Raw genomic sequence first — 24,631 nt, 5'->3', positions numbered from 1 at the left:
TAAGTTGAGACTTTACTAAGTTGCTTAGAGCAGCCAAGGAAAGATGCAGAATTCCTTTGCTCTGACAGTCTGCCCAGAATTGGGCAACAAAGCCTTCCACAGTGAGCAGAGGAGCACTTTACCTGATGACCTTGGGAGTTGTTCCTGAAGAGAGTAATTCCAGCTTCTAATTCTATACTTCATTGAGAACAGAGGGTTTTGTTTTATTTTGTTTACCTGGCTGGAATTTTTCACAGGGTGCTAATTTGGAAGGGAGCAGAGGGATCATTTACAGGAGAGGGTCACACTAGAGCTTCAGAGCTACCCTGCTAGCATGTGTCAGGTGCTTAATGAGTAAGCCCTTGCTTTGTGGCCTGGCCCCCTCCATCTCCTCTACCTTCCCATTCTGCCTGAGTTCCAGTTTTGCTGTTTCACTGAAAAAGATGAGTCTTAAAGGAAAAAGAGGGGGAGGCACTTTGGAACAGCCACATAAAGACCAGACAGGTGTCAGCAGGAATGTGGGGCTGGGGGCCAGGTCCCCTGTGACTTGCACTAAGGAGAGGGTCTGTAGAACCTGTCTGGATTTTCCTAGGATCTCATAGGTAATTTTGATTTGAGCAAAGTGTTATGGGTTTGTTTATTTATTTCTATGTGGTGCTGAGGATAAAACCCAGTGCCTCACATGTGCTAGGCAAGCACTCTGCCACAGAGCTATAGCCCCAGCCCCATGAACATTGTTTTAAGTGGAAGACATTTGAAGTGTGTGACTCACATGTCACTGTTGGGTACTTGCTCATAGTGTTGAGTAGAGGATAACAGATAAGCCTAGAGGGTCAGTATAGAATAGCTGCATTTGGGGAGTCATTTGGGACTCTGGTTTTGAGAACCAGGGCCTTACAGAGACCAGCAGGAAAAGGTGGGATTCTGAGCCTCTAGGACACAAGTGACCATGCCAGAGCAGAACATGAGATGCTGTTCAAGCAGCTGCCTGGCAGCCACTACTGCACTTCCTGGCTCTGGAATTGAGGATTCTAGTTTCCTCCCATTAGTGGAATCACAAAATTTGACCTTGTGTCTAGCTTATCTCACCTAGCATTGAGCTCAGGGGCACTTGACTACTGGGCCACATCCCCAGCCCTATTTAGTATTTTAATTAGAGACAGGGTCTTACTGAATTACTTGGTGCCTTGCCATTGCTGAGGCTGGCTTTGAACTTGCGATCCTCCTGCCTTAGCCTTCTAAGCCACTGGGATGATAGGCATGTGCCACTGCCCCCCCCCCCTTTTTTTTAACTACAGGGGATTGAACCCGGGATGCTTTGCCACTAAGCCATATCCTCAACCTTAAATTTTTTTTATTCTGAGCCTAAAATTTAGTGAGTCTCAACTTAATTTTACTAAGTTGCTTAGGGCCTCAAACTTGGCAATCCTCTTGCTTCAGCCTTTTGAGCCATTAGGATTATTTTGCAGATGTATCATATCAGTTATTAGTTTTGAGCAGCTTTTGTAAAATTATCAGGAAAAGACACATTTTCATCAGGTGCTCTTTTGCATCAGATGATGCATCGTCTGCATCTGCATTAGATGATCAGATGATTTCCTGCTTTATCGTGAGGAGCTGCTCAGCTTGAGCAGGGTACACGCAGACTGGGAGCTCCCTCAAAATACACAACCCAAACAGACTGGAAGAAGTCAAGAACAGAGAAGGCACACTGGCTAGCCCTGGCCAGACAAAGAGGACTTCAGAGCAGCTGCACTGGGAGCAGGGAGGGAAGGTGCACCTCATCCCAGAAGCCAGGTGCAGAAGAGCTCAGTGTGCTGCACATACCTGGAATGTCCAGAGAGAATATGTCCATTTTGTAGAGCAAAATGGAGTTATCCTTGCTGAACACTTGGGGCTTTCTGGCATGTGAAAATATAAATCTGTGTTTGGGTGGTGGTTTCAATGGAATCTGTAAATTTACCACGAATCCCTGAGTTGTACACTTACAACTTGATGAATGCTGTGGTATGCAAATTTTGCCTGAGTGGTAAAATACTGCTTTAACCCCAGTATTTAAAACTAATGGGGAATACCAAAAAAAAAAAAAAAAAGCAAAATCAAGACAAAATGAGTACCATCTTGAAGGATATGCCCCTGTCCAGACTGGGACAATTTGAGAGTGAGAGCAAGTGAAAAGATAAAGGAATCCATGAGTCTTTTTGAATAATAAAGAGCATGGGAGTACAAGAAAGCAGGCTTCTCTCTGGCTTCAGGTGGCAGGTACAGAGATGGGGAAGAGCTCTGGAGCACCAGTGTGGGGAGGAGACCTATCTTTGTAAGCCTGGGGTGTCCCCCTCAGTGGCTGGCTCACAATGGAGCAGTCAATGTGTGTTCTATCAGAGATATTTTTTGGGCCTTTCATTGTCTCTCCATGACACGTGCCAAGTGTACCTGGCCTGTGAGCTACCCCCATATACCACTTTCCGAAGACAATTGGCATGTAGATTTGGGTGGTGGTAGGGATGTGCTGTTTTGTTTTGTGGTGCTGGAGATTGAACCCAGAGCCTGCCTCATGCTAGGGCAGGTGCTCTACCACTGAGCTACATTCCTATTCCTTTTTATTTTATTTTGAGATGGGGTCTTGCTTAGGATGGAACTTGTGATCCTCCCACCTCAGCCTGCCACGAGTAGCTGGGATCACAAGCATGCTTGGCATGTGGTTTTGACTGTCAAGAAAGAAATGGGTTTCAGGAGATATCTGCTAAGTGGTTTTGGAACTTGGAGATCCTGAGCCAAAGCCCATGGTTGTCCTTGTAAGTGATGACAGAAATGCTCCCACTGTTTGCTCCTGCTCGCATCTTTCTCTGCCCCCGCTGATAGAGATCTCCTCTCTCCAGTTTCTCCGGATCTGTGCTGACCTCTTCAGACTGGTCCCTTTCCTGGTCTTCGTGGTGGTACCTTTTATGGAGTTTCTGCTGCCTGTGGCCGTGAAGCTCTTCCCCAACATGCTGCCATCCACCTTTGAGACCCAGTCCATCAAGGTGAGGACATCATGGTCATAAGCACGTTTAAAAATGAGTCTGAAGTTCCTCACCAGAGCCATGTTGCTTGTGACTATCACATGAGGATGAGGTGTCTTGTCATCCACAAAGGCTCAGGGTCCTCCATACCCTGTCATGTGTGTTCTGTCTGGGAGCCTCTGTGAGGCCCCTTTGAGTGAAGTGGTTGTGTTAGCTTCACTGTCTGGCAGTGAAGAACATGCCTGCCAACCCCTGCTCTAGGGAGTCACACAAAGATGTATATATTTTTAAAGCCATGAAATAGAAGAGATTGTTTCAGAATGTATTGCACTTAGATGAGAATAAGCATTGTTGTACGAAATGTGTATTAGAGCTTGGGGAGCTTGGGGGAGCCTGATGGAAGTGTGAGATGTTTGTTTTACAGGGGTGATGGCAGTTGGAGGAGGCTCCTGGAGCTGTGGCCTGGAGTAGAGGGAGCTGGTGGGATGCGGGAGGGCAGCGGGCCAGGTCAAGCCCAGCCCTTTCTCTGCCCAGCCCTCTCTTTGCCCTTGCAGGAGGAGAGGCTGAAGAAGGAGCTACGGGTCAAGCTGGAGCTGGCCAAGTTCCTACAAGACACGATTGAGGAGATGGCCCTGAAGAACAAGGCAGCCAAGGGAAACGCCACCAAAGACTTCTCTGCATTTTTCCAGAAGGTGCTGTGTGCCTCAGCCCCGTGGACTCTCCATCAGTCCAAGGCTAGGTGGAGCTGCAGAGCACTCCAGCCTTGGCAGCTGCTTCCTCCCTTCTCTTCCTTCCTTTTGGCTACACTCAGCAGAGCGGAGCTGCCAGGCAGTGCTGGCTGGTGCTTTAGGGAGTTTGACAAGGAGACTCTGCTGGTCTCCAGAATCACTTGTTCATGTCCTGGCTTTGCAGCACTCAGAGAAGGGAGAACATCATAGACAAGGAACCCAAGACCTGAGATTATGGTATGGTGGGTAGTTTGGCTGAGCCACTCTGCCTGGTGCTACCTAGAGTCTTGTCAGAGCCTGGGTGACGGCAGCAGGAGCTGAAAAGGGAGAGGGAGTGCTATCGACAGGGTCTCTGGGGTCGAGCTTGAGAGATTTGTGTTGCTTTTTGAAGTCTGAAGACTGTCTGAAGCTAGGTGCCGTGGCGCACAGCAGCTTGGAAGGCTGAGGCAGGGAGGATCACAGGTTCAAAGCCAGCCTCAGTAACTCAGTGAAACCCTGTCTCTAAATAAAATACAAAATAGGGCAAAAAGACTGTGTCTGAGGTTCTCAGAAAGCCTCCACCAGACAGTGTCATTGGGCTTTGGCCCTTGCTTATGTGTTGTTTGGTGCTTTGCACTGCAGCACAGAGGAGCAAAGTCTGCAGCTACAAAGGCAGAAATACCTGCTCTGTGGCCTTTACAGAAAAGTGTGCTCACCCCAGCGCAACCTTGGAGATGTCATCTTTGGGGAAGAGGCAGGTATAGCTATGGAACCATTGAGTAGGTAGGTTCTGCAAGGAGCTGCAAGCAGCCGCACTTTAGAGGCCCAGGAGAGGGTGGGGACAAGTGGGAGGTAGAAGGGAGGTGGGGCTTCTGGTGGGCTGCAGCTCCAGAGAAGGACCTGCCTGTGGTAGCCTGGGTTGAGGGATGCTGCATTTGGCCTTCCCCCTGGAGAACCCCTGAAACTGTTTCTAGGTGATATCCTGTGTGGCTCAGTCTGGGTCCTTTTGATCTGAGTCAAGCTCCTGGGGGTGCCAGGTCTGGCTGTTCTACTCCCTGACCTCTGTTGGGGACCAGCCCAGCTCACTCCTGATAGAGACTAAGCCTATCTGTTATATGGGAGGAGGTGCGGGCCAGACTGGTCTGAACTGAGGTTCTCTGCTTCCTAGAGGGCAGGCACATGGATAGTAGCAGTCCAGGCTCAAGTGGCAGCCCATTCCCCTGTACTTGGACTCTCTCAGAGGGAAAAGCAGGTGCACACAGCTGTGCCCTCTTCTCAGCACTGAGCAGCTGGGGTTCTGCATTAGGACCCAGGGCACTGCCTCTGCAATTGGTGGTTAGGTCCCCTTTCCCAGTGAATGGTGGCAGGAAAGGTACAGGGCCAGTAGTTGCCGTGTGTATCAGAATCCATGACAGGCTCAGTTGACACTGAGTTCCTGAGGTGTGAGAGGCTCCCCATAGAAGTATGGTAAGAGGTGGGTGGTCCAGGGCCTCTGCACCCTGACCCCCCCTTGGTTCTTCACTTCTGCTGTGTCCTGAGACTGGGGTGGGGACAGGAGAGCTCTTAGAACTTACCAAGTGGATAAGCCGTCTGGGTTGCTCCTGCTGCAGATCCGGGAGACAGGAGAAAGACCCAGCAATGAGGAAATCATGCGGTTTTCCAAATTGTTTGAGGATGAGCTGACTCTGGATAACCTCACACGACCGCAACTGGTGGCACTGTGCAGGCTGCTGGAACTCCAATCCATCGGCACCAACAACTTTCTGCGCTTCCAGCTCACCATGAGGCTAAGGTCCATAAAGGCTGATGACAAGGTGAGCCATGCCACAAGAAAGGCCACGCGGACCACTCTGCTTCTTTGGTTTCTTGCCTTTCTGTTCCTTTTTTTTTTTTTTTAACTGATGTATGTGTATATATATATAAATGTAAAGGTTTAACAAATTTGTGGAGTGCCATGTGATGTTCAATACATACCTATTCTGCATGTTCATATGTTGGGGTATTGGGATAGCACCCAGGGCCTCAAGCATCTAGGCAAGTGCTTAAGTCACTGAGCTTTGTCCCCAGCCCTTTAAATATTTTTTTAAAATTTTGAGGCAGGTTGTCCAGGCTGGCTTTGAACGTGTGGTTCTCCTGCCTCTGTCCCTTGCCCTGGGCTGCACTGTGGCTTCCTACACGTCCCCAAGCCCTTCTCCTGGCTTCCCCCAGGACAGTCAGCAGGCCTGCCATTGTTTTGCAGAGGGTAGCTTTCCTCTGCAGCTTCCTTCGCAGGGTGTGCTCCCTGAGTGTACCTGCACCCACTGTGCGTCAGGCATCTTAGCCTCTCAACCACTGTGCTTGCTTCTGCTTTCAGGTCACTCATCCCTCATTCTCTCCCGGGTTGGCTCCACTCTAATACCCATTGTGTGACCTCTAACTTTCAACCATAGAAATTCTTTTTTTTTTTTTTTTCCAATTTTTTCTTTTTTGCAGTATTTATATTGATTGAACTTAGGGGTGCTCTGCCATTGAGCTATAACTTCACCCCTTCTATGTTGCTTTAGAGAGGCCACTAAGTTGCCCAGGCTAGCCTTGAACTTGTGATTCTCCTCCTCAGCCTCCTGAGTCACTAGGATTACAGGCGTGGCTACTGCACCTAGCTCGCTTTGTTTTCTTGAACACTCTAATCGCAGCTTATGAAGGTCCCACCTAGAGTGGGATGGGGACTGAAGCACATGTGGTGTGACTCTTAGGTTGAGGACAGGCAGCATTCCAAGCATCAGTACTATGACTGGGAGAAGTAAAGGGAGGTGAGGTTTCTACACTCTACTTGAATCAGCAGGAGAGTGGATTGGGGATAGCACTGTGATACTAGGGGACTGCTGAAAATGCTCCAGAAGTACAACTCGGGTGTCCCACAGGAGCACAGGGAACAGACAGAAGTGAAAACCAGCTTTAGTCACAGTAGACCAAGTGGACACAACCCAGGTAGGCGAATGGCTGAGCAGACTTCTCTGTCCATCTAGTGCCATGCTATTCGATGATTAGGAGGAGCTGTCTTGGATGCCACAACAATTGGATGGGTCTGGAGGGAACTCTAGAAGCTGCCTGCATTATATAAGATCACCACATGCCTAACGTTCTTCAGATGACAGCCATGCAAGCAGGGGCTGTCTTGGGGTAGGGTGGCTTCTGTCCTATGATCCCCATGAACATGACATTCTTTAGTTGACAAGTGACAGCCATGCAAGTGAGGGCCCTCGAGCGGGTGGAGGTGACTTCATCCTGCCTGGAGCAGAATTGGATCCTGGCTAGAATGTTGTGTTGCTTTATAAACTGTTACCGCTAGGACTCCCAGGGAAGGCACGTGGGGTCATTGTTCTTTGTTAGAGCTACATGTGTATCTACAATGATCACAGAAAGTATGATTCTTACAATGGAGATAAAGTTGCTACCTAGGATGTTTAGGAGGCAAACGCTGAGAAGGGGCTAGGGCTACCTGACGCAGACCAGGTGGGCCCTGAGAGCTGGCCTTGTGTCTTCTGTCTTCCCACCTGTTGCTTCCTATACTTCTCTGTGACTTGTGCAGCCTCAGGGTATGAAGCCACAGGTATCTTCAGGGTGTTGGGGTCTCTCCTCCCTCCATCCTGTGAACACTGAGAATGCCTTTGCAGATCGCGGGCTCTGTGAATCAGGCCAGGGCAGGACAGGTTCTGCTGGCAAGACGTGGGCCCTGCCACACGGAAGAGGTGCCCGCGTGTTGAGAGTGCCTACTCCCTGCGTGGGCCCAGGTCGAGGTGGATCTCTCTGTGTCTCTCGGTTAATCTTGGCCATTCTGTGTTCCCTGGGTCCTGGCCATCCTTCTAGTCACTTCAGACCCAGAACCAGGCTCTGGTGTGATGCTCTGTCTTTTGCTTGGCAAAAGCTCTTAGAAAAATGGCCTCTGACTTGACAGTTCTTTTCTAGTCGTGTTAACAGCAGCACCACAAACCTTGTACAATGGTGACTGGCTGGTGTTCTCTTACAGCTGATTGCTGAGGAAGGGGTGGACAGCCTGAACGTCAAGGAACTGCAGGCAGCGTGTCGGGCGCGAGGCATGCGGGCCCTTGGCGTCACAGAAGACCGTTTGCGGGGCCAGTTGAAGCAGGTGCGTGGCCTGGGGCCCAAGTTCCAGGAGGAGCTCGCTTTTCACCCAGACCAGAATAGGCCTGTTGTGGGAAGCTTCAAGAGTGAAAAACTACTGAGGCTGGGGTGTGGCTCAGTGGGGGAGTGCTTGCCTGGTATGTTCAAGGCCCTCTAAGACTCGCTTGGGCCTTTGCCATCCTCTGGGCTGTCAAGCAGGCCTGGTGAGGTGGACTGTAACCCAAGGGGGTGCCTGGGCCAGTCCGGGACTGCTTACTGGCCTTCTAGTCCTGCTGTCGTGCAGTATGAGTGTCCTCAATTTTGGTGGCCTGTTGAGTGTGGCTTTGATTGTTTCAGCTTGCTCCTGTCACCTGAAGGCCAGTGAGCACAGGTGGCCTCCTTGGACAGCTCTGGGGCATGTTCACACTTCGTGATGGCTCAGCTGAGCCTGGGAAGTTCTGGGAAACATGCTCTCTAATCTGGCTCTGATGCCCTTGGCTGGGCAACTCTGAACAGGTGTCTGGTACACAGTGGGCTCCTACATTTGGATTTCAGTGCACTCTGCCTCCTGCAGCAGCTCAAGGGGCCCTCCAGCAGAAATCCCAATGTCAGGTCTTTGGTGCTCAGTGCCATTGGATCAAGTGACTGTACAGGGAGTAGGGGACATTTGTCCTTTGCTTCAGAAGGCCTAGGATGCAAGGCTCAGACCCAATCTCCCTCCAGCTCTGTTCCACGATGACAGCTTCTTGGCTGTCATACCTCTGCTGGTTTTCAGGCATTCCTTCTTCAATGTAGATGAAGAGGCATGCACACCTACCTCCCCTCTTGACGTAAATGGCATTTCCTAGGCAGTACCTTCTCACCAGATGCATGGCTCCCCAGCAGAACTCCTGTCTGGTAGTGGGCCCACCCTGCATGTGCTGGCCATTTCTGGTGGTCTTCAGCCTTCTGCCGCACAGCTGCCTGGAGCCATTCGAGTGGGGTGCTGTGTGTGTATTCCCTGCCCAGGCTCCTCAGTGTGGTCCATGAGGCTATAGCATGTTTTGGGGTCAGGGCTCTCCCTTGCCTCTGTTCAGTGTTTTCATCCTGTTCTTAGCATTTTGTCTTATCTTTCTCTGTGTGTTCAGTTTGTGTCCAAATGTCAGTCACTGAAGTAGCCCGACACAGTGCCCAGCCTGTGGCAGGCCTACACACACATGAATGGGGTCAGTCTCTGCTCCTGCATGAGTGGGGAGGTTCTCAGTAATTCCATCTTTGCTGCTCTGCTATTTCTAAATACAGAGAGTGCTGACTGTTCTTTTTTAAAAAAAAAAAAAAAAAAAAACCATCAAATTGTGTACTTTATTTTTATGTGGTGCTGAGAACGAACCCAGTTCCTCGCACCTGCCAAGCAAGCACTATACATACCACTGAGCCACAACCCCAGCCTGTTGACTGTTCTTAAGTCCTGGTGATTGAGCTGCAGAGCTGTTGATGGCCCTTGGGCTTGTGCCTTCAGTTTACCAGGGTGGTCAAGTTCCAAGGTAGCACAACAAATGACCTTTTGAAACATGGAATGTCATCTTTGGAGCATTTGTTACAGTGACTTAATGAATCCATCTACTCAAGCCCTGTTTTGCTTGTTGCTGCCAAACCATAGCAGCAGAGTAAAGCTTGGGGACTGAAGGATCTGGGCCCTTCACAAGAGAACAGGATAGGGCCAGGGGTCAGGTGGGATGGAGGCTACACCAACAAGCCTGTTCTGATCCCAGTGGCTGGACCTGCACCTGCACCACGAGATCCCCACGTCACTGCTCATCCTGTCCCGAGCCATGTACCTCCCAGACACTCTCTCGCCTGCTGACCAGCTCAAATCCACACTGCAAACCCTCCCGGAAATTGTGGTATGTGCTCTTGGGAGACCCTGTTTGTCAGTTCACTTGGGGGGCGGGCACTCATCTTCTAAGCCACGGAAGCCTTCCATGCAGGAACCTGCAGGTCCACCTGTTCTCGCCTCATCACTTGTCTGCCTGCCCCCACCCCCACCCACCACACCTGGCTTGGGATAAGCCAGTCTTGGGCACACTGAGTAGTCTGATCTTGCCACAGTTGGCTGGAGGCAACAGTTTTGAAAGGCTTCCTTGAGTCTTGGTAATGGTGCCTGTGTCCATATTTTTTCTGAATATGGAGTGGTCCTCTGAAAGGTGCAGGAGGTAATACTTGGTAGCCTTGTACATTCCCAGCACTGGTGGCAACGTTTCAGTATGCCTTCCATCACTTCTGTGGAGTTCAGATGATGACGTTGCTGGGAGATACAGAGAGGCCTGGGACAGTGTGCACTCTGCAGCCCTGGGACTCACTCACAAATGCCCTTCTTCTCTGAAGGCAAAGGAAGCCCAGATGAAGGTGGCAGAGGTGGAGGGTGAGCAGGTGGACAACAAAGCAAAACTGGAGGCCACGCTGCAGGAAGAGGCCGCCATCCAGCAGGAGCACCGGGAGAAGGAACTGCAGAGGGCCGCAGAGGCAGCAGTAAGCACTGGCCAGGACCCACCACTGGGGGCTGTGGCTGTCCTGGTCCAGCTTCCCTGGAAACCCCTTCATGTCCTTGCTTGTCTTCTGAAGTAGTCAGGGAACTGCAGGGAGGCCCACTCAGCACCGGCAGAGGGTCATTGTGGAACCCACCTTCTCAGGGTGCTGGCCTTGGGCAGAGACCAAATTTGTTTTCCCTGGACTCAGAGGCTGCAGGAAGATGCACTGTGACAAGGGCTTGGGATGTTCATCACCCACCCACAGGCAGCCTCCTGCTCTACAAGTGTTGAGCACCATGGAAAGGTAGTGAGGAAAGACCAATACAGAACAAGGCACTCTGACCACCCTGTTGAGGGGCCTCAGGTGCCTTGCTCAAACTTCAGCAGGTAGTCTGCTGCTGGTTAATGGCTCTTGGGTCTCCACTGTGACCTAATGGACTCGTTCCGAGTTTGGCCTCTGTTACTAGCATATGCATGCAAGAGTGCTGGTGTGACAGCAAGGTTCTTCCTGTGATTCTTCTAGAAGGACATTGAGCTGGAAGGAGTGGAAGCTGCCACCCCTGGGAGGCCAGTGGTTGAGCCAAAGCCAGAGGTGCCTGATGTGATCCTGCCTGCAGAGGCCCTGAAGGATATTGCTCCAGTGCTAGAGGGTGTGAAGGTAAGAGGCATGCTCCATCCAGGAGGGGAGGAGGCCAGAGGGTAAGGATAAGGCCTTAGGTGTGTCAGCCTGCCTGGCAGCAGGAAGGGGAATGAAGGCTGACCCCTCAAGGCAGGACTTTCTCCACAGGCCAACATGGTGTCATCTCCTGGGTGACCTGGGTGGGGGGCTCCTTGGGAACCAGCTGCCAACTGGGGACACAGACATCCCCGGGGACCCATGCCAGGTGGCCTGGGATGCCATCCATTGTTTTCTGTTCTGAGCTCCTGGAGGACCCCATGTATAGAAAGAAGCAGATTCTAGGATGTGTTTCCGGGGCATTTGGCTGCTGGTGGGGGGTTTGTGTCTAGGGAGGTCTTAGCGTGAGGCTCCGAAGAAGCCTTAAGCACATGTGTCTGGAGAGAATGGGGTGGCAGATCTGAGTTTGGGGCTGAGAGGGAAGTACCCAGGAGGTGGAGTTGGCTGTCCCCTTGACAAAGACAAAGGTGAGGCCTGAGTGCTGCCTCTGGTGGACAGGGGCCTTGGAGGACCAGGGAGGACAGCCCCATACTCAGGCCTATGAGGTAGGATAGGTCTAGTTTTGTGTTCCTGTGAGAAGAAGTGTCTAAAGAAGAGAAAGTATCTGAAACTGACTTGTGTTTGGGGGGCTTTTGCAGTGATGAGCCTTGAGCCCCAGTCACTGAATTGAGAAGGGTTGCATGGGGCAGGACTGACCAGAGCCTTGTAGGGGCTCCTTGTGGCACTAACCTGACTTGGGATAATCCAGGAGGAGGTGAAACTCTAGGGCTAAAGGCCTAGGGAAAGCAGGTGTCTCCTGCTGACCCAGGAAACTCTGAAATTAACATGTGGCACCATCAAGGGAGAGTTCACAGCAGGAGTAGACATTCTAGGGAATCAGGGCTCAAGTGTGACCCCACGAAGGTGGGCCTCAGGCATTCCTGCAGAAGGTGTTAAGGTGAGATATAACTGTTTCATTTTTAAGGGATGTAGGACTGGGCTAGGCCTAGCAAAACAGGCAGGGCCTGGCCAATCAGCAAATAGGGCAAGACAAGGCTGGCCTCATAGAACACATGAATCCTGTTTTCAACGGGTTAAAGACTAGGCTAGGGGCTGGGTTTGTGGCTCAGCAGTAGAGTGCTCGCCTAGCACGGGCAGGACCTGGGTTCAATTCTCAGCATCACATAAAAATAAAGGCATTGTGTTGTGTCCATCTACACCTAAAAAAATAAATATTAAAAAAAAAAAAAGACTAGGCTATAAGGAAGTTTAGAAATCTCAGGAGATGCCTCACATGCACAAGGTCCTGGGTTCAATCCCCAGCACCACCAAAAAAAAGAAAGAAATCTCAGGAGAACTAACAGAACTAACATATGAAGAATCATCAAGAATGTCTTAGAAACCCAGACTTTTGGACTGGTATAGCAGTGGTACAGCATTTGCCTAGCACATGTGAGGCACCGGGTTCAATCCTCAGCACTACATACAAATACATACATAAAATAAAGGTATTATGTCCATCTACAACTAAAAAAAACCTTTTTTTTTTTTTTTTTTTTTTTTAATTTTAAAAAATTTTGAAGAGTGCCCAGCCCCCATGGACTGGTACAGCCTATGGTTGCCAAGTGCCATTGTTGATGAGATTGATGGCCTGAGCAGCCCCAAGACCAGGGAGGACATGAGCCTATAGTTGAAACTCTTTCCCCAAAGGACCCCCCCAGGCCCGCATGGCTTCACAGGGGTCACTAGTGCATCAAAATCAGGCAGGCACAGTGGCACACATCTGTAATCCCAGTGGCTTGGGAACCTGGGTCAGGAAGATCACGAGTTCAAAGCCATCCTTAGCAAAAGTGAGGCACTAAGCAACTCAATGAGACCCTGTCTCTAAATAAAATACAAAATAGGGCTGAGGATGTAGCTCAGTGGTCCAGTGCCCCTGAGTTCAATTTTCAGTACCCAAAAAAGAAACAGATGGTCCCAGTGCTGAGGAACTTTTGACAGAATAGGGAACATTCCCCAAGTCATGTCATGAAGCATCACCTTGTATCAAACCAGAATCATGTAAGAAAAATTATAGGCTGCTGTCTTTTATGAACATAGATGCAGAAATTCTTAGCAAAATATAATTCTTAACAAAGTGTTTAGCAAATCAAATGCAATTATTCTACAGAAGGGATTGTGGCCACATGGAATGTGCCCAGGGAATACAGATTGGCTTAATGTTTTAATAAGATAAGCAGTCTTTAATCATATTATGATTCTGTCAGGCCTCTTCAAGAATGCTCGTCAGCATGCAGTGTGATCAATAGATGCCGAGCAGGAGGAGAGGGATGCCACTGCACATCTGCCACCAGCAACTCCCCAGCACTGGGGCATTGCCAGGACTGCTGCCCTTCACGCTCCTCCTCAGTATTGTAGCCAGGGCATTAGGGAAGGAAAGCACATTATAACCAGATAGTTGGGGCCAGGCATGGTGGCCAGATCGGTGATCCCAGCTACCTGAGCCTGAGACAGGAGGGTTGCAAGTTCAAAGCCATCCTGGGCCACATAGTGAGACCCTATCTCAAAATAAAATAGAAACGGCTGGGACAGAACTAGGGAGATGCGACACTAGACTCAGTGTTGCTGAGATGCAGATCCTCCTTCAGCTGTTTTGGAAATTCCTCCAGACCATCAAAACACAGCAGACGGCTAGGGCTCATTGGTAGAACGCTTGCCTAGCATGTGTGAGGCACTGGGTTTGAGTCTTCAGCACTGTATATAAATAAAATAAAGGTCTATTGACAACTAAAAAAATATTTTAAAAAAAACATGCAGAACCTTCTATTGAAGTTGACAAACTTTTCTAAATTTATGGAGAGAGTCAAAGGATCTAAAATACCTAAGACATCCTTGTGAAATAGCAAAAGTAAGAGGAACATCTATCTACTAGATCCCAGTGTTACAGAGCTGGGGCCTTCTGAGAAACAGAATCCCCAGTTTTCACGATCAAGTCAGAAAGATTTCAGACAAGTCACTCAGATGAGCAGGAGTTACTCTGAGTTTATTGAAGGGATAAGAAGAGGGAAAAGAGACACTCTGAAGGGAGAGAGTGAGTGTCTCAGAGAGGAGAGAGGTAGCATACCTCTCATACACTCCAGTGTATGAGATTTATTGGGATCCCAGGGATGTTGCCAAAGAGTCCCACTTTTGACTGATAGCAGGATGACATCAGACTCTCAAGTACCCACTGTCATGGCACCTCTAGGTTACCTTGGCCCAAGCTGACTGGTTCTAATTGGATTCTTTTTTATTTGTATTCTGTACTGAGAATTGAACCCAGTGCCTCACACATGCTTGGCAAGTGCTCTACCACTGAGCCACTACTCGACCCTAATTGGATTTTTTTTTTTTTTTTTGGTAGTTGTAGATAAACAGAATGCCTTTATTGTTTTATTTGTTTATTTTGTGTAGTGCTATTGAACCCATTATCTCACATGTGCTAGGCAAGCACTCTACCACTGAGGTACAGCCCCAGCCCTTTAACTGGATTCTTAACCATATATATATATATTTTTTTTTAAACGTTTATTTTTTAGTTATAGGTGAACACAATACCTTTATTTTTATGTGGTGCTGAGGATCGAACCCAGTGCCTCAGGCATGCTAGGCTAGCACTCTGCCTCTGAGCTACAACCCCAGCCCTTAACCATACATTCTTATAGATTTTGTGGTTAGGAGAAACTACTCTTATCTCCCAGTTTCAAGTTTTGGTCACAAAATCTTCCCCTTTGGGAAAACTTGGGTTCCTCTTATCAACATTATTTTGGGCCTGCATTTCTCTTGCAGTTAACATGTAGTTTGCTGAGAAATGTGACATAGCTTGTTCATTTCGGCCAGGCAGGGCTGCAGGTAAATTGCTTCATAGAAAAGAGAGTACGTGGGAGGTCAGCACAGTGGGCTGACTTGTATTAACCTTGTATTCCCACTCACATATAATTGTCCCCTTAACCTTAACCGTGTATTCCCACTCATCTATAATTATCCCCTAACACCAAGACTTACTAAAGCCTCAGTTATCAAGAGGTGTGGTGGGGCCAGCCTGTGGCTCAGTGGGAGCACACCTGCTAGCATGCATGAAGCCGCAGGTTCCCTCCCCAGCACCACCACACATGAAAAGGTGTGATGTTGCGGGTAAAGAGATAGGCCCAATGGAAAAGAAGTAAGCACCTAGACAGACAGGGTCAGTAGGTTTTCTACAAAGGTGCCAAGATGGTGTAGTAGGGAAAGGGAAATCTTTCAGCAAATTGTGCTGGAACAGTAGATAGCCATATGCAAAAAATTGACCCTTGACCCTTATATAACTCACACAGTGTATAAAAATTAGAAAGGATTATAAAAACTCCACGAAGGAAACATGGGAGAATATTTTAGTGATATTAGATTTACCAGTAGATAAAAGTACAACAAAAAAATATGATAAAGGTGAGAAAAAAAATCAATATATTTATCTATCAATATTGGAGACTTTTGCTTCAAGAAATACTTAAGAAAGTGAAAAGATCAGCCATGGACAGTGTGAGATATTTGTAAAACATTTACCTGACAAGGACTTGTTTCTAGAATATATAAAAAACAAATAATTTTATTTCAGAAGTGGGCAAAAGATTTGAAGACACTTGACCAAAGAAGACATGCAGCTAGCCAGTTAAGCACCTGAAGTGCTTCATTCACCACCAGTGAAAGGAGAAGCACATTGAGATGCCACCACACCCCTATTAGCACAACCAGAGTTGGAGTCAGACTGGTTGGGGATGGAGCTCAGTGGTAGACAATTTGCCCAGAAAGCAGAGGCCCTGGGTTCCATCTCCAGCAGTGTGGGGGAAGACAAAACTGGCCTGTCCCAATCCTGTGTTGGTGAGGATGTGGAGGAGTTGTACCACTTTGGAAACTACTTTGATAGTTTCCTAAAAAGACAAACCTACACCACACCAATTACCAGCCTTTCCATTCCTAGGCATTTTCCCACAGGAGCCTGAACCTGAGCGTTCAGAGCAGCTTTATTTGTAATCACTAAGCTTAGGAAACAAAGCACATGTCTCTCAGTAGGTCAGTACACTAACAAGCTTTGGTCTAGCTGCTCGGGTTAAAAGCACACTGACACCACATGATGACTCAGAACGAGTCAGAGAGGAGGATGTGCTGGCGACTGCTCTTATATAAAACCCTGGAGATATAGGCTGACTTATTGGGCATGAGGAGGATTGAAGTCCTGGGGAGGCCAGCCAGTATTAGGCTGACCAGCATGTTCACTGTCCAGTGGTGTGCGCTTCATAGGTACATGTATGGGTCACGCTGAATGTGCCTGATGACACGCTCAGGCCAGTGTAGCCCCACCTGGGCTCCATCTCAGTTGAGACTACCCCAGGTACTGGCCCATAAGGTGCAAACTCCCCACAGAGGAGCCACTGTGTCCCTTCACTTAAACCTGTTTTGCTTTTTTCCTAGGAAGAGGAAATAACTCAGGAAGAAATTGATGTCCTCAGTGACGCTTGCTCCAAGCTGCAGGAGCAGAAGTCCTCTCTGACCAAGGAAAAGGAGGAGCTGGAGCTGCTGAAGGAGGACGTCCAGGACTACAATGAGGTGGACAGGATGGGTGGGCGGGCGGGGCAGCTGCTCCCTGGTGACATCAGGGGTGGGTAGTGTTTGCTGCTAAGGCTGAGACTGAAATAATAGCTTTATCAGCCAAAAGATTTAATGATATCTGTCAAAGATGTGATAAGGGAAATTTCAGAGGGAATCTGGAGAGAAACCCAAACTAAAAATCAGTTTTATTCCAGAGCTTTTCCACGGCTGCTGTAGGGGCCACTGTCTGCGTGAATGTAGCCTTGCCAAGTCTGAACATGAAGGTGTCACATGGCCACTTGGCCCCTCGACAGGCAGAACCGTAATTTCATTCACAACTCCCCCCAAAGAGAGTGGAGCCCAGGGTGCTCTACCACTGAGCCACATCCCCAGACCTCTTTTTATTTTGTATTTTTGAGACAGACACTCTGGCCTTGTGTTGCTGGGATCACAGGTGTGCACCCGGCACCCAGTTGACGGTTTTCTTTTCTTAGATGGTGGTTCTTTTTCCCTCTTCCTTTTATGGTGCTAGGGATCAAACTCAAGGCTACCAAGTGCTCTACCACCGAGCAACATCCTTCATCAACTAGTGATTGGTTTATAGATATTACTTTCTAATCTGATGTAAAAGAATTATTTTCACAGCTTCATTGGGAAAGGTAACAAGTTTGGAGATTAGTAAAAACCAATTTGCCATTTGGGAGCATCGTCCCTCTGGGGGGCTTCTCCATGGGAACCATGCATCTGTCACTGGGTGAGATGGTGTCTTGTTCCCACTCCTCTTCGCTCCTGTCCCTCCTTGGGGGGCACTGAATTAGAATTTCAGGGGGAAACACTTAAGTTTCCTCAATGCTTCATTTCTTTATTCTTCAGCAAATATGAAGGAAGATGAGTTTCAAAAAATAAGAACCAGCCAGATGCGGTGGCACACTCCTGTAATCCCAGCGGCTCAGGAGGCTGAGGCAGGAAGATTGCAAGTGCAAAATCCCAGCCTCATCAAAAATGAGGCGCTAACCAACTTACTCAGTGAGACCCTGTCTCTAAATTTAAAAAATATAACATCGGGGTAGGGATGTGGCTCAGTGATTGAGTGCCCCTGAGTTCAATCCCTGGTTTTTAAAAAAAAAAAAAAAAAATTATTTGATTGGTAGGAAGGAATAAGATTTTGAAACTTTCTGTTGTTGGAATGAATGCATTTTTGGAGGAGTTAGTATTTATTTTTTCAGTGCTAGGGATCAAATTCGTTGTCTCACAGTTGCTAGGCAGGTGCTCTACCATGGACCTACACCCCTAGCCCAAATGAATGGGTTTAATAACTTTTTCAAGTTAAATTTAATATAAGATCCCCACTTTTTTATTTATTTTGTACTGATTTTAACCCAGGGGTATTTTACCACTGAGCTACTTTCCAGCCCTTTTAATGTTTTGAGATAAGACCTCACTAAGTTGCTGGGCCTGCCCTGGAACTTATAACCCTCCTCCCTCAGCCTACTGAGTTGCCTGGACCGCACAGGCGTCACCATCGTGCCCAGCTCCCGCCCCCACCGGCCTTAAAGATAGACTTTATAACTGCAAATAATTTTTTTAGGACTTGCAAGAGATTAAGAAGGAGCTTTCTAAGACCGGTGAAGAAAAATTAGTGGAAGAATCTAAAGCCAGCAAGAGACTAACAAAGCGCGTGCAGCAGATGATTGGGCAGATCGATGGCCTGATTGCACAGCTGGAGACGGGTCAGCAGGCCGGCAAGCTGGGCCCTGCCCAGGGCTCAGCTGTGGGGTAAGTGGGCATGAACAGAAGAGGCTTCTGGGCCCAGGGAGGCCAAGCCTGCAGCTGACAGGCACTTTGCCATGATCTGTGCTCTATCCTTTCTGACTCCAGAGTGTACATCTTGGCTCTGCCTGATATCACCTGGGAGCTGGGGTCCACTCTGGGGGCATCTTTGCTCATAGTTTTTTCTTTCACACCTGAGTTTTTACATTCTGATGCTGTTTCACCTGGGTAGCTTACTCCTTTACCTGTTTGTTACCTCCCTGCTAAAGTCCCCCTACTGCCCTCCCCAGCATTACCCTTCATAGTCCAGCCTCAGCCCCATTTGGTTCCTGTTTGCCCAGTCAAGCTCTCTCCTGCCTCCTCCCTCTCCCTGACCCCCACACTCAAGGGATGCCATCATGGGGCTGTCTGCCTTGTACCACAGTGTATTCCAGATTCCCGCAGCCGCAGCTGTGCTTGTGTGTGTGTCTTGCTACCATCTAGACCACAGACCCTGCGATGCAGCAGGCTGGTAGCTGGGACACATCCCCGAACCCAGAGGCTCATCAACCTTTTGTCCTTGTGGCAGACAGGGGCCCAAGGACCCAGTGGTCCTGTTCCAGGCATGCACCCCAGGGTCATGCACCCCAAGGAAAGGGTGGGGCTCTTGGCAGGGTGTGAGGAGTCTCACTATCAGAGGTCTTTCCTGTCCGCCAATTCACACGTGGCCATCAGAGTCAGGGCTAAGAGTTGGAGCTGGGTGTGGCTGTGAGGTTCCAAGGGCCGGGCAAGATGGTTGCCACATGCAGGCTGTGCTTCCCAGGGAGAATGTTGTCAGCGTCACTGAGCTCATCAGCGCCATGAAGCAAATCAAGCACATTCCAGAAAGCAAGCTGGTGAGCTTGGCCTCAGCACTGGATGAAAACAAGGATGGCAAGGTCAACATCGATGACCTCGTCAAGGTGGGTCTCAGTGGGACTGAATCGGGGAGGCTGGCTGGCTGCTCTTCTGCTCCAACGTCCACAAGTCCAGGGAGGGGCTGCTTTTGGGGGCTGTCAGGAGGTGGGGTCCCTCAGGCCTTGGCATAGGAAGTGAGTTGCCAGAGGTAGAAAGTGCTGATGAAACAGCAAGATGGACCCTCCTGAAGGCCCTGAGGTCGCCTGTCATGACCGTGACTTGGCTGGCTCTGACAGGTAGCAGCGTCCAGGTCCAGGAGAGGGTATTGAGAAGGCCCCTTTAGAGCAGGCCACCTGCCGTGCCTGTGGCACCCTGGGCCTGGCTGGGCTTTGGTGCATGGGGCAGCCAGGAGCTAATCCTAGAGAAGGACACCAGCCACATTCCAGGCTGGCAGTGTCTGCCTTTCTTGCTCCAGCCACAGTGTGGAGCTTGCACCTGTGGCAAACAGGGTAGTGGGGCTGAGTACACCCGGCTGGGGTTGCCTGAGGCCTGAGAGGTGACAACAGGTGGGCCCCAGGTCAGCCCTGGAGACCTGGATGGGAAGTCTGGGTTCTCATCTGAGGGGTGAGACTTAATCATTTCTGCTTCTGAAAAAACACTGCCTTCATGGTCCTGGTGCACCCGGCAAGATAGTGATTTTTCAAACATAACCATAGACATTGCCGAGTTTCTTTTACTTCCATTTAAAAGCAAGGCACTGTCAGACTTACATGCTAAGCACCGTCCCTCCTTCCCTCCTCAGTCTTCAGAGCAGAGGGGCATGTGCCCCAACCTAGCACCCTGTGTCCTGGGGAAGCCCCATGCAGGGCAGGCCCCCAGCAGTGTGGTGGGGCCTCGCTGGCCAGGGCAGGGCTTGATGCCAGCAGCCTTGCTCTGCTCTCTGGCTCCCCGGGGAACCCTGGTGCTCTGGGGCCCTGGCATGCTGTGCAGCAAGTAGGTTCCAAACCAGAAGATGGCCTAGAGCAGGGGTGCTCCCACCCGTGCTGTGCAAGAGCAGGCAGCCCCTCTGAGCCCTCTCTTGTGCACAGGTTATCGAGCTGGTGGATAAAGAAGATGTCCACATCTCCACTAGCCAGGTGGCTGAGATTGTGGCCGTGCTGGAGAAGGAGGAGAAGGTGGAAGAGAAGGAGAAGGCCAAGGGCAAGGCTGAGAAGGAGGCTGCAGAGGTGAAGAACTAAGGGAGGTGCCCAGCTCACGCACAGCCCCGTGGGCGTCCTCTTCCTCCCGCACCGCTGCGGTGGGATGATGTGAGAGTGATTGCTTTGAGGTGATCTTAGTGGCAGATCTAATATTTTGTCTGGAATAAATCAGAAACTTCTGTAATCAAGTAATTTTTAATTTTCATCATTCCATGAAGATTAAGTCAGTCTGCAATCTGGGAGCCTCCAGGGAGTTGTGTCTGGACTCACCTAGTGTAGTACTCAGTGGCCCCACAGAGGCCACCGACAGTCGCAGCAGGGGTGCCTCCCTGCACGTGCCTGTGCCATCTCAGGGCCTGACCTGTGCTCTCTGTTCCCTGAAAGTGAGGACCACGTGGACTCCCAACGCCCAAGTGGAACTGGGCAGGTGCACCTCATGTTTTCCGAGGTGCTGGGCAAGAATCAGACACGAGCACAGCCCTCCTCAGCTCTGAAGATCCTTCAGCTGGTCTGTGAACTTTGATTCCTAAAAATCTGTGTAAATAGATCGTCTGTTCCCGCATTTTCAAAGTCATCTTTGTGTGACTCTTCTCGACAGAAGCGTCTGTGACTTCAGTGGCCTCTGGAAGTAGCACCTCTCCTGACAGTAGTGTCCATGTCTTGAGTGGATCCTGGGGTGTGTTTCCTGAGCTCGCTCTTGATTCACCTTCGGTCTTCCCCGTCCTTAACTGACTAGTACAGGATCTCTGCACTTGAGAGTCTGACTCAGGAGTAACATCCAGAATGAACTGCGGGGGAGACACACCAGTGCAGCCCTTGAGAAGGAATCATTTGCTAGGTGATTGCCACACTGTTGGGGTCCAAGGGTTAGGCCTTCACCACAGCCTGGCTGGAGCAGGTTCTCTGGGAGCACATGTGGGGCCCTTGATGGCTTCCCTTGTGGAACAAACCCTGCCCACTGGAGGACGTGGCTGGAGGGGCCATCGCCCACAGCTGGCCTCCTGGGCCAGGGCACCCAGATGGTCTCTGCCCTTCAGCCTTTACATGGCCCCACCAAGTCCTATGAAGGTGGTCATGTGAGTGAGCAGTGGCATCTTGAGGGGCTTGCAGTGTGCCCCCCATGTACTTAGGGGCGGGGTGGTGTCTCCAGGGCTCTGGTGGCCAGCAGCCTCTTCACACTTGGTGGCCCTGTCGGGGACAGTTCCATGTGGGCAGGCCAGAGCTGGGTGTCCTGTGGCCTCTCCACCTTCCTGCTCCCCCAACAGCTGCACTTGTCCTTTGAGGCTGTGTGTTGCCAGCAAGAGTGCCCTTCTGGAGGGCTCCAGACATAGGACCCATGAAGCCAAGCTAGCCAGGGAGGGGGTTGCAGCACTCGGAGATGTCAGTTTCTCAGTTACTTGGCTTTTTCCTTGGCCTTTAAAGAAGAAACTTGACAGAATAGGAATCCAGTTGTACAGTCTCACCTGGAGACACAGTCAGAAGCCATGGGGCTCTGAAGGGCTTGTTTTCAGGCGTTGGAGAAGGGAGTGTTTTAGCCTTGGAGTGATCTTTATGAGTCACCTGCCCACACTCCAGCAGCCTCTGAGCTGTCAGTGTCCTTCCTTTTGAGGACAAGCTCTGGTTGCCAAATGTGCCCCACAGGAGGGACGTCTTTCCTGTGAGCAGCACTATGGGCCCATCAGCTGTATCCTCGTCCTGCGTGGCTTTGCCAGTATTGTCATCCCCTCTGCTCTGGAGTCTGCCCTCCCTGGTCAAGCAGCGCCTTGGGATGTGGGCGCGCCTCCAGGTGCCATTCGGACCTGCATGGTGGCACACGTATGGGTGGGAGGTTCTGGTGGGTGCACATGTGGTGTTTGCAGGCCCTATCCCCAATGCCATTCTGGATGTGTTTTGTTGTACGGAATCTTATTTATTGTAGCCAAGTCGGTGTCTGGGTGTGGTTGTAAGGAATGATGGATCCAGAAGCCAGGGCCTTGTACGATGAGGACCTGCCATGGTGGCTGTGTCTAGCTGTCCACAGGTTGTGCCTGCCCTGCACCTGAGCACTCCACCTTCCTGTGTTTCTTGAAGCTGGGGTGTCCATGCCTGTGAAGCAGAGTTCCCAGCACAGCAGTTCGATGCGCCCTCCTCACGCCCTACACACCCACTTCTCATGCAGGCACTGGGAACCAGTGTGTGGCATCCGGAGGCCATTGAAATATCACAGTGTAGCTTTTTAAACGTGTAATTTCTGAAAAGCAGCCCCCAGGTGGTTCTTATTGTGCCCCTGGCCAGCAGGGTGGTTCCTCCTGGGAACGTAATGGGGGAGCAAGTTCTCTGTCATCCTTTCAGGGTCCCATGGGCCCCCAGCCGGGACTCTGTGTAAACACTTTTTGTAGAAATGGTATTTTTATTTTATTAAAACATCAAGGCTGTGCTCCTGTAATATTTCTGAACCATTTGACATAAGTCAGATGGAAACTCAGCCGTCTTAAGTGTCTGCCTTCATGACGGCACTGTGGGCCCAACACTCAAGATTCCAGAGGAGCCTTTGTCCTTTGAGGCTGTGTCCTTTGAGGCCCTGGATTCAGGCCTCTTCTTTGTGGGACCTCTGAGACCCATGTCCCCTTGTCCTATGACACTGACAGGTTATGTGGTGATGTTTCAGACACCATTCGATGTGATGAAATGATATAATAAAGTGCCACTTGATGATTGTCTGCTGTGGGCTGGTTTGTCTAGGTTGGTGAACTCGCTGCCTAAGGAAGCCTTCCCCAACCCACAGACCTCAGGGAGTCCTGAGAGCCAAGGCACCCTGTACCCAGATTGTTCCTGGCTGAGACTGGTGGTCCTGGTATCCTGAGTGGGTGAGGGCTGGACCATTGCGAGGGGTGCTCCAGGAGGATCAAGGGGCCCAACCCTACCCAAGGGGATCCCCAGGAAGGTAGGGGCTGTCTTCACACTGCAGCCCCATCTTTAGATCCCTGCCCTGGGGTGGCCTGGCTGGAGGAAGGTCTCGGCACCCCACCCCGAGCTCAAGGGCACCAGCCTATCTCAGCATTTACACTTGGGTCCACTGCTGGGGGCCTCCCTAGACCCCTTGGCCCTGGGGTCTGTGTCCTGGGACACAGCCTGAGCTGGACAGCCTTGCGCACCTCAGGAGAGTTGTCCAGGGACAAAGCCTGGGCCGGAGCCTATTTGTACACCATTATGAATCATCCCAAGTCCAGGGACCACAACAGGGCACTAGGATTCAAGAAGTGCCTGTTCTGGGGCTGGGATGGGCTGTGTTTGCTGGTGGACATCAACCTAAGGGGCAAGCAGCCAGCACAGAGGGCGTCAACTGCAGCAAAGACAGTGACCCAAACAAGGTGAGGGCCAGCAGTGGGTGGCAGGCAGGGGTTCCTGAGAAAAGAATGTGCTTCATGTGCGTAAGGTGACACTAAGAACAGGACCTTCATGCAGAACACAGTGACCTCCCAGCCTTCTGGGGAGGCTCATTAGCCAAGAATTCTAGCTGATGGCCCTGGGAACCCGAGATCCACCCCAGCCCTGGGAAATGGACAGCCACAGGGCTGCCTGCAGTGCTGGGAGCCTTCCTGTTCCCAGCATTGGCCTGAGAAAATCTTGCAACCGCAGGGGCCACCAGCCATGTTCAGAAGGCATAGCTTTCATCAGCAGAAAGCAAGGGACTGTTCTATACCAGAAGAGGCCAGCAAGGCAGCAAAAAGGGGTTCCTTCACTGGGCAGAGGCGTCCACAGGAAGCTTCATGACTGTCTAGTATCCTCCTTCTGTGGCCAGCAGTGGTGTGAGTCACCTGAGCAGGCTCCTGGCCTGCCCCAACTCCCCTGGCCAGCCCCCTTTCCCAAGAGCCTATGGGGTTCACCAGGGCACAGGCTGGAGAGGGGCCTCAGGGCAGCAACAGGGTGCAGTGCAGCACCAGGGGGCGCCCCACTCACATTCTGCCTACCCAGGCAAGAATGCTAAGCCCAGCTGGGGGACAGCAGTGCCTCTGGCCCAAGCCCACCTGGCACCCCCTCACTGCCCTCCAGGCTGGAACTTCAGCAGTCCTCATCCAGTTGACCTCTGCTTCCCAGTCCTGGTCAGTCCAAGGTGTCCCCATGGCCAGTCCAGTGTCCTTGTTCCCAGCATGGGGTCTCTGGACAGGACTCTGGGGGGTTGGAGGATTGGCTCTCCTTGTGAGGTCACTGGCAGGCAGCCTGCCCCCAGACTACAGTGCTTCCCTGAATC

At 50.6% G+C, this 24,631-nt stretch overlaps 1 protein-coding gene across 1 annotated transcript in view; it reads left to right on the top strand.

Annotated features, from left to right (window-relative positions):
- Positions 1–23,099, top strand: part of Letm1 (leucine zipper and EF-hand containing transmembrane protein 1) — a 36,266-nt gene extending 13,167 nt beyond the window's left edge. The window contains exons 4-14 of the mRNA XM_027940283.3: positions 2,859–3,002; positions 3,536–3,673; positions 5,299–5,502; positions 7,695–7,814; positions 9,541–9,672; positions 10,154–10,297; positions 10,820–10,954; positions 16,439–16,573; positions 18,144–18,331; positions 19,128–19,266; positions 20,290–23,099. Of these exons, the coding sequence (XP_027796084.1) occupies positions 2,859–3,002; positions 3,536–3,673; positions 5,299–5,502; positions 7,695–7,814; positions 9,541–9,672; positions 10,154–10,297; positions 10,820–10,954; positions 16,439–16,573; positions 18,144–18,331; positions 19,128–19,266; positions 20,290–20,439 (1,629 nt within the window). The 3' untranslated portion in view covers positions 20,440–23,099. The remainder of the gene's footprint in view (positions 1–2,858; positions 3,003–3,535; positions 3,674–5,298; positions 5,503–7,694; positions 7,815–9,540; positions 9,673–10,153; positions 10,298–10,819; positions 10,955–16,438; positions 16,574–18,143; positions 18,332–19,127; positions 19,267–20,289) is intronic.
- Positions 23,100–24,631: the final 1,532 nt, after the last annotated feature.

Source organism: Marmota flaviventris, chromosome 7, assembly GCF_047511675.1.
Source record: "Marmota flaviventris isolate mMarFla1 chromosome 7, mMarFla1.hap1, whole genome shotgun sequence".
Classification (NCBI taxonomy): Eukaryota; Metazoa; Chordata; class Mammalia; order Rodentia; family Sciuridae; genus Marmota; species Marmota flaviventris.
Note: the sequence above shows the minus strand (reverse complement) of the source record. Positions and strands in the feature narration are given on the sequence as shown.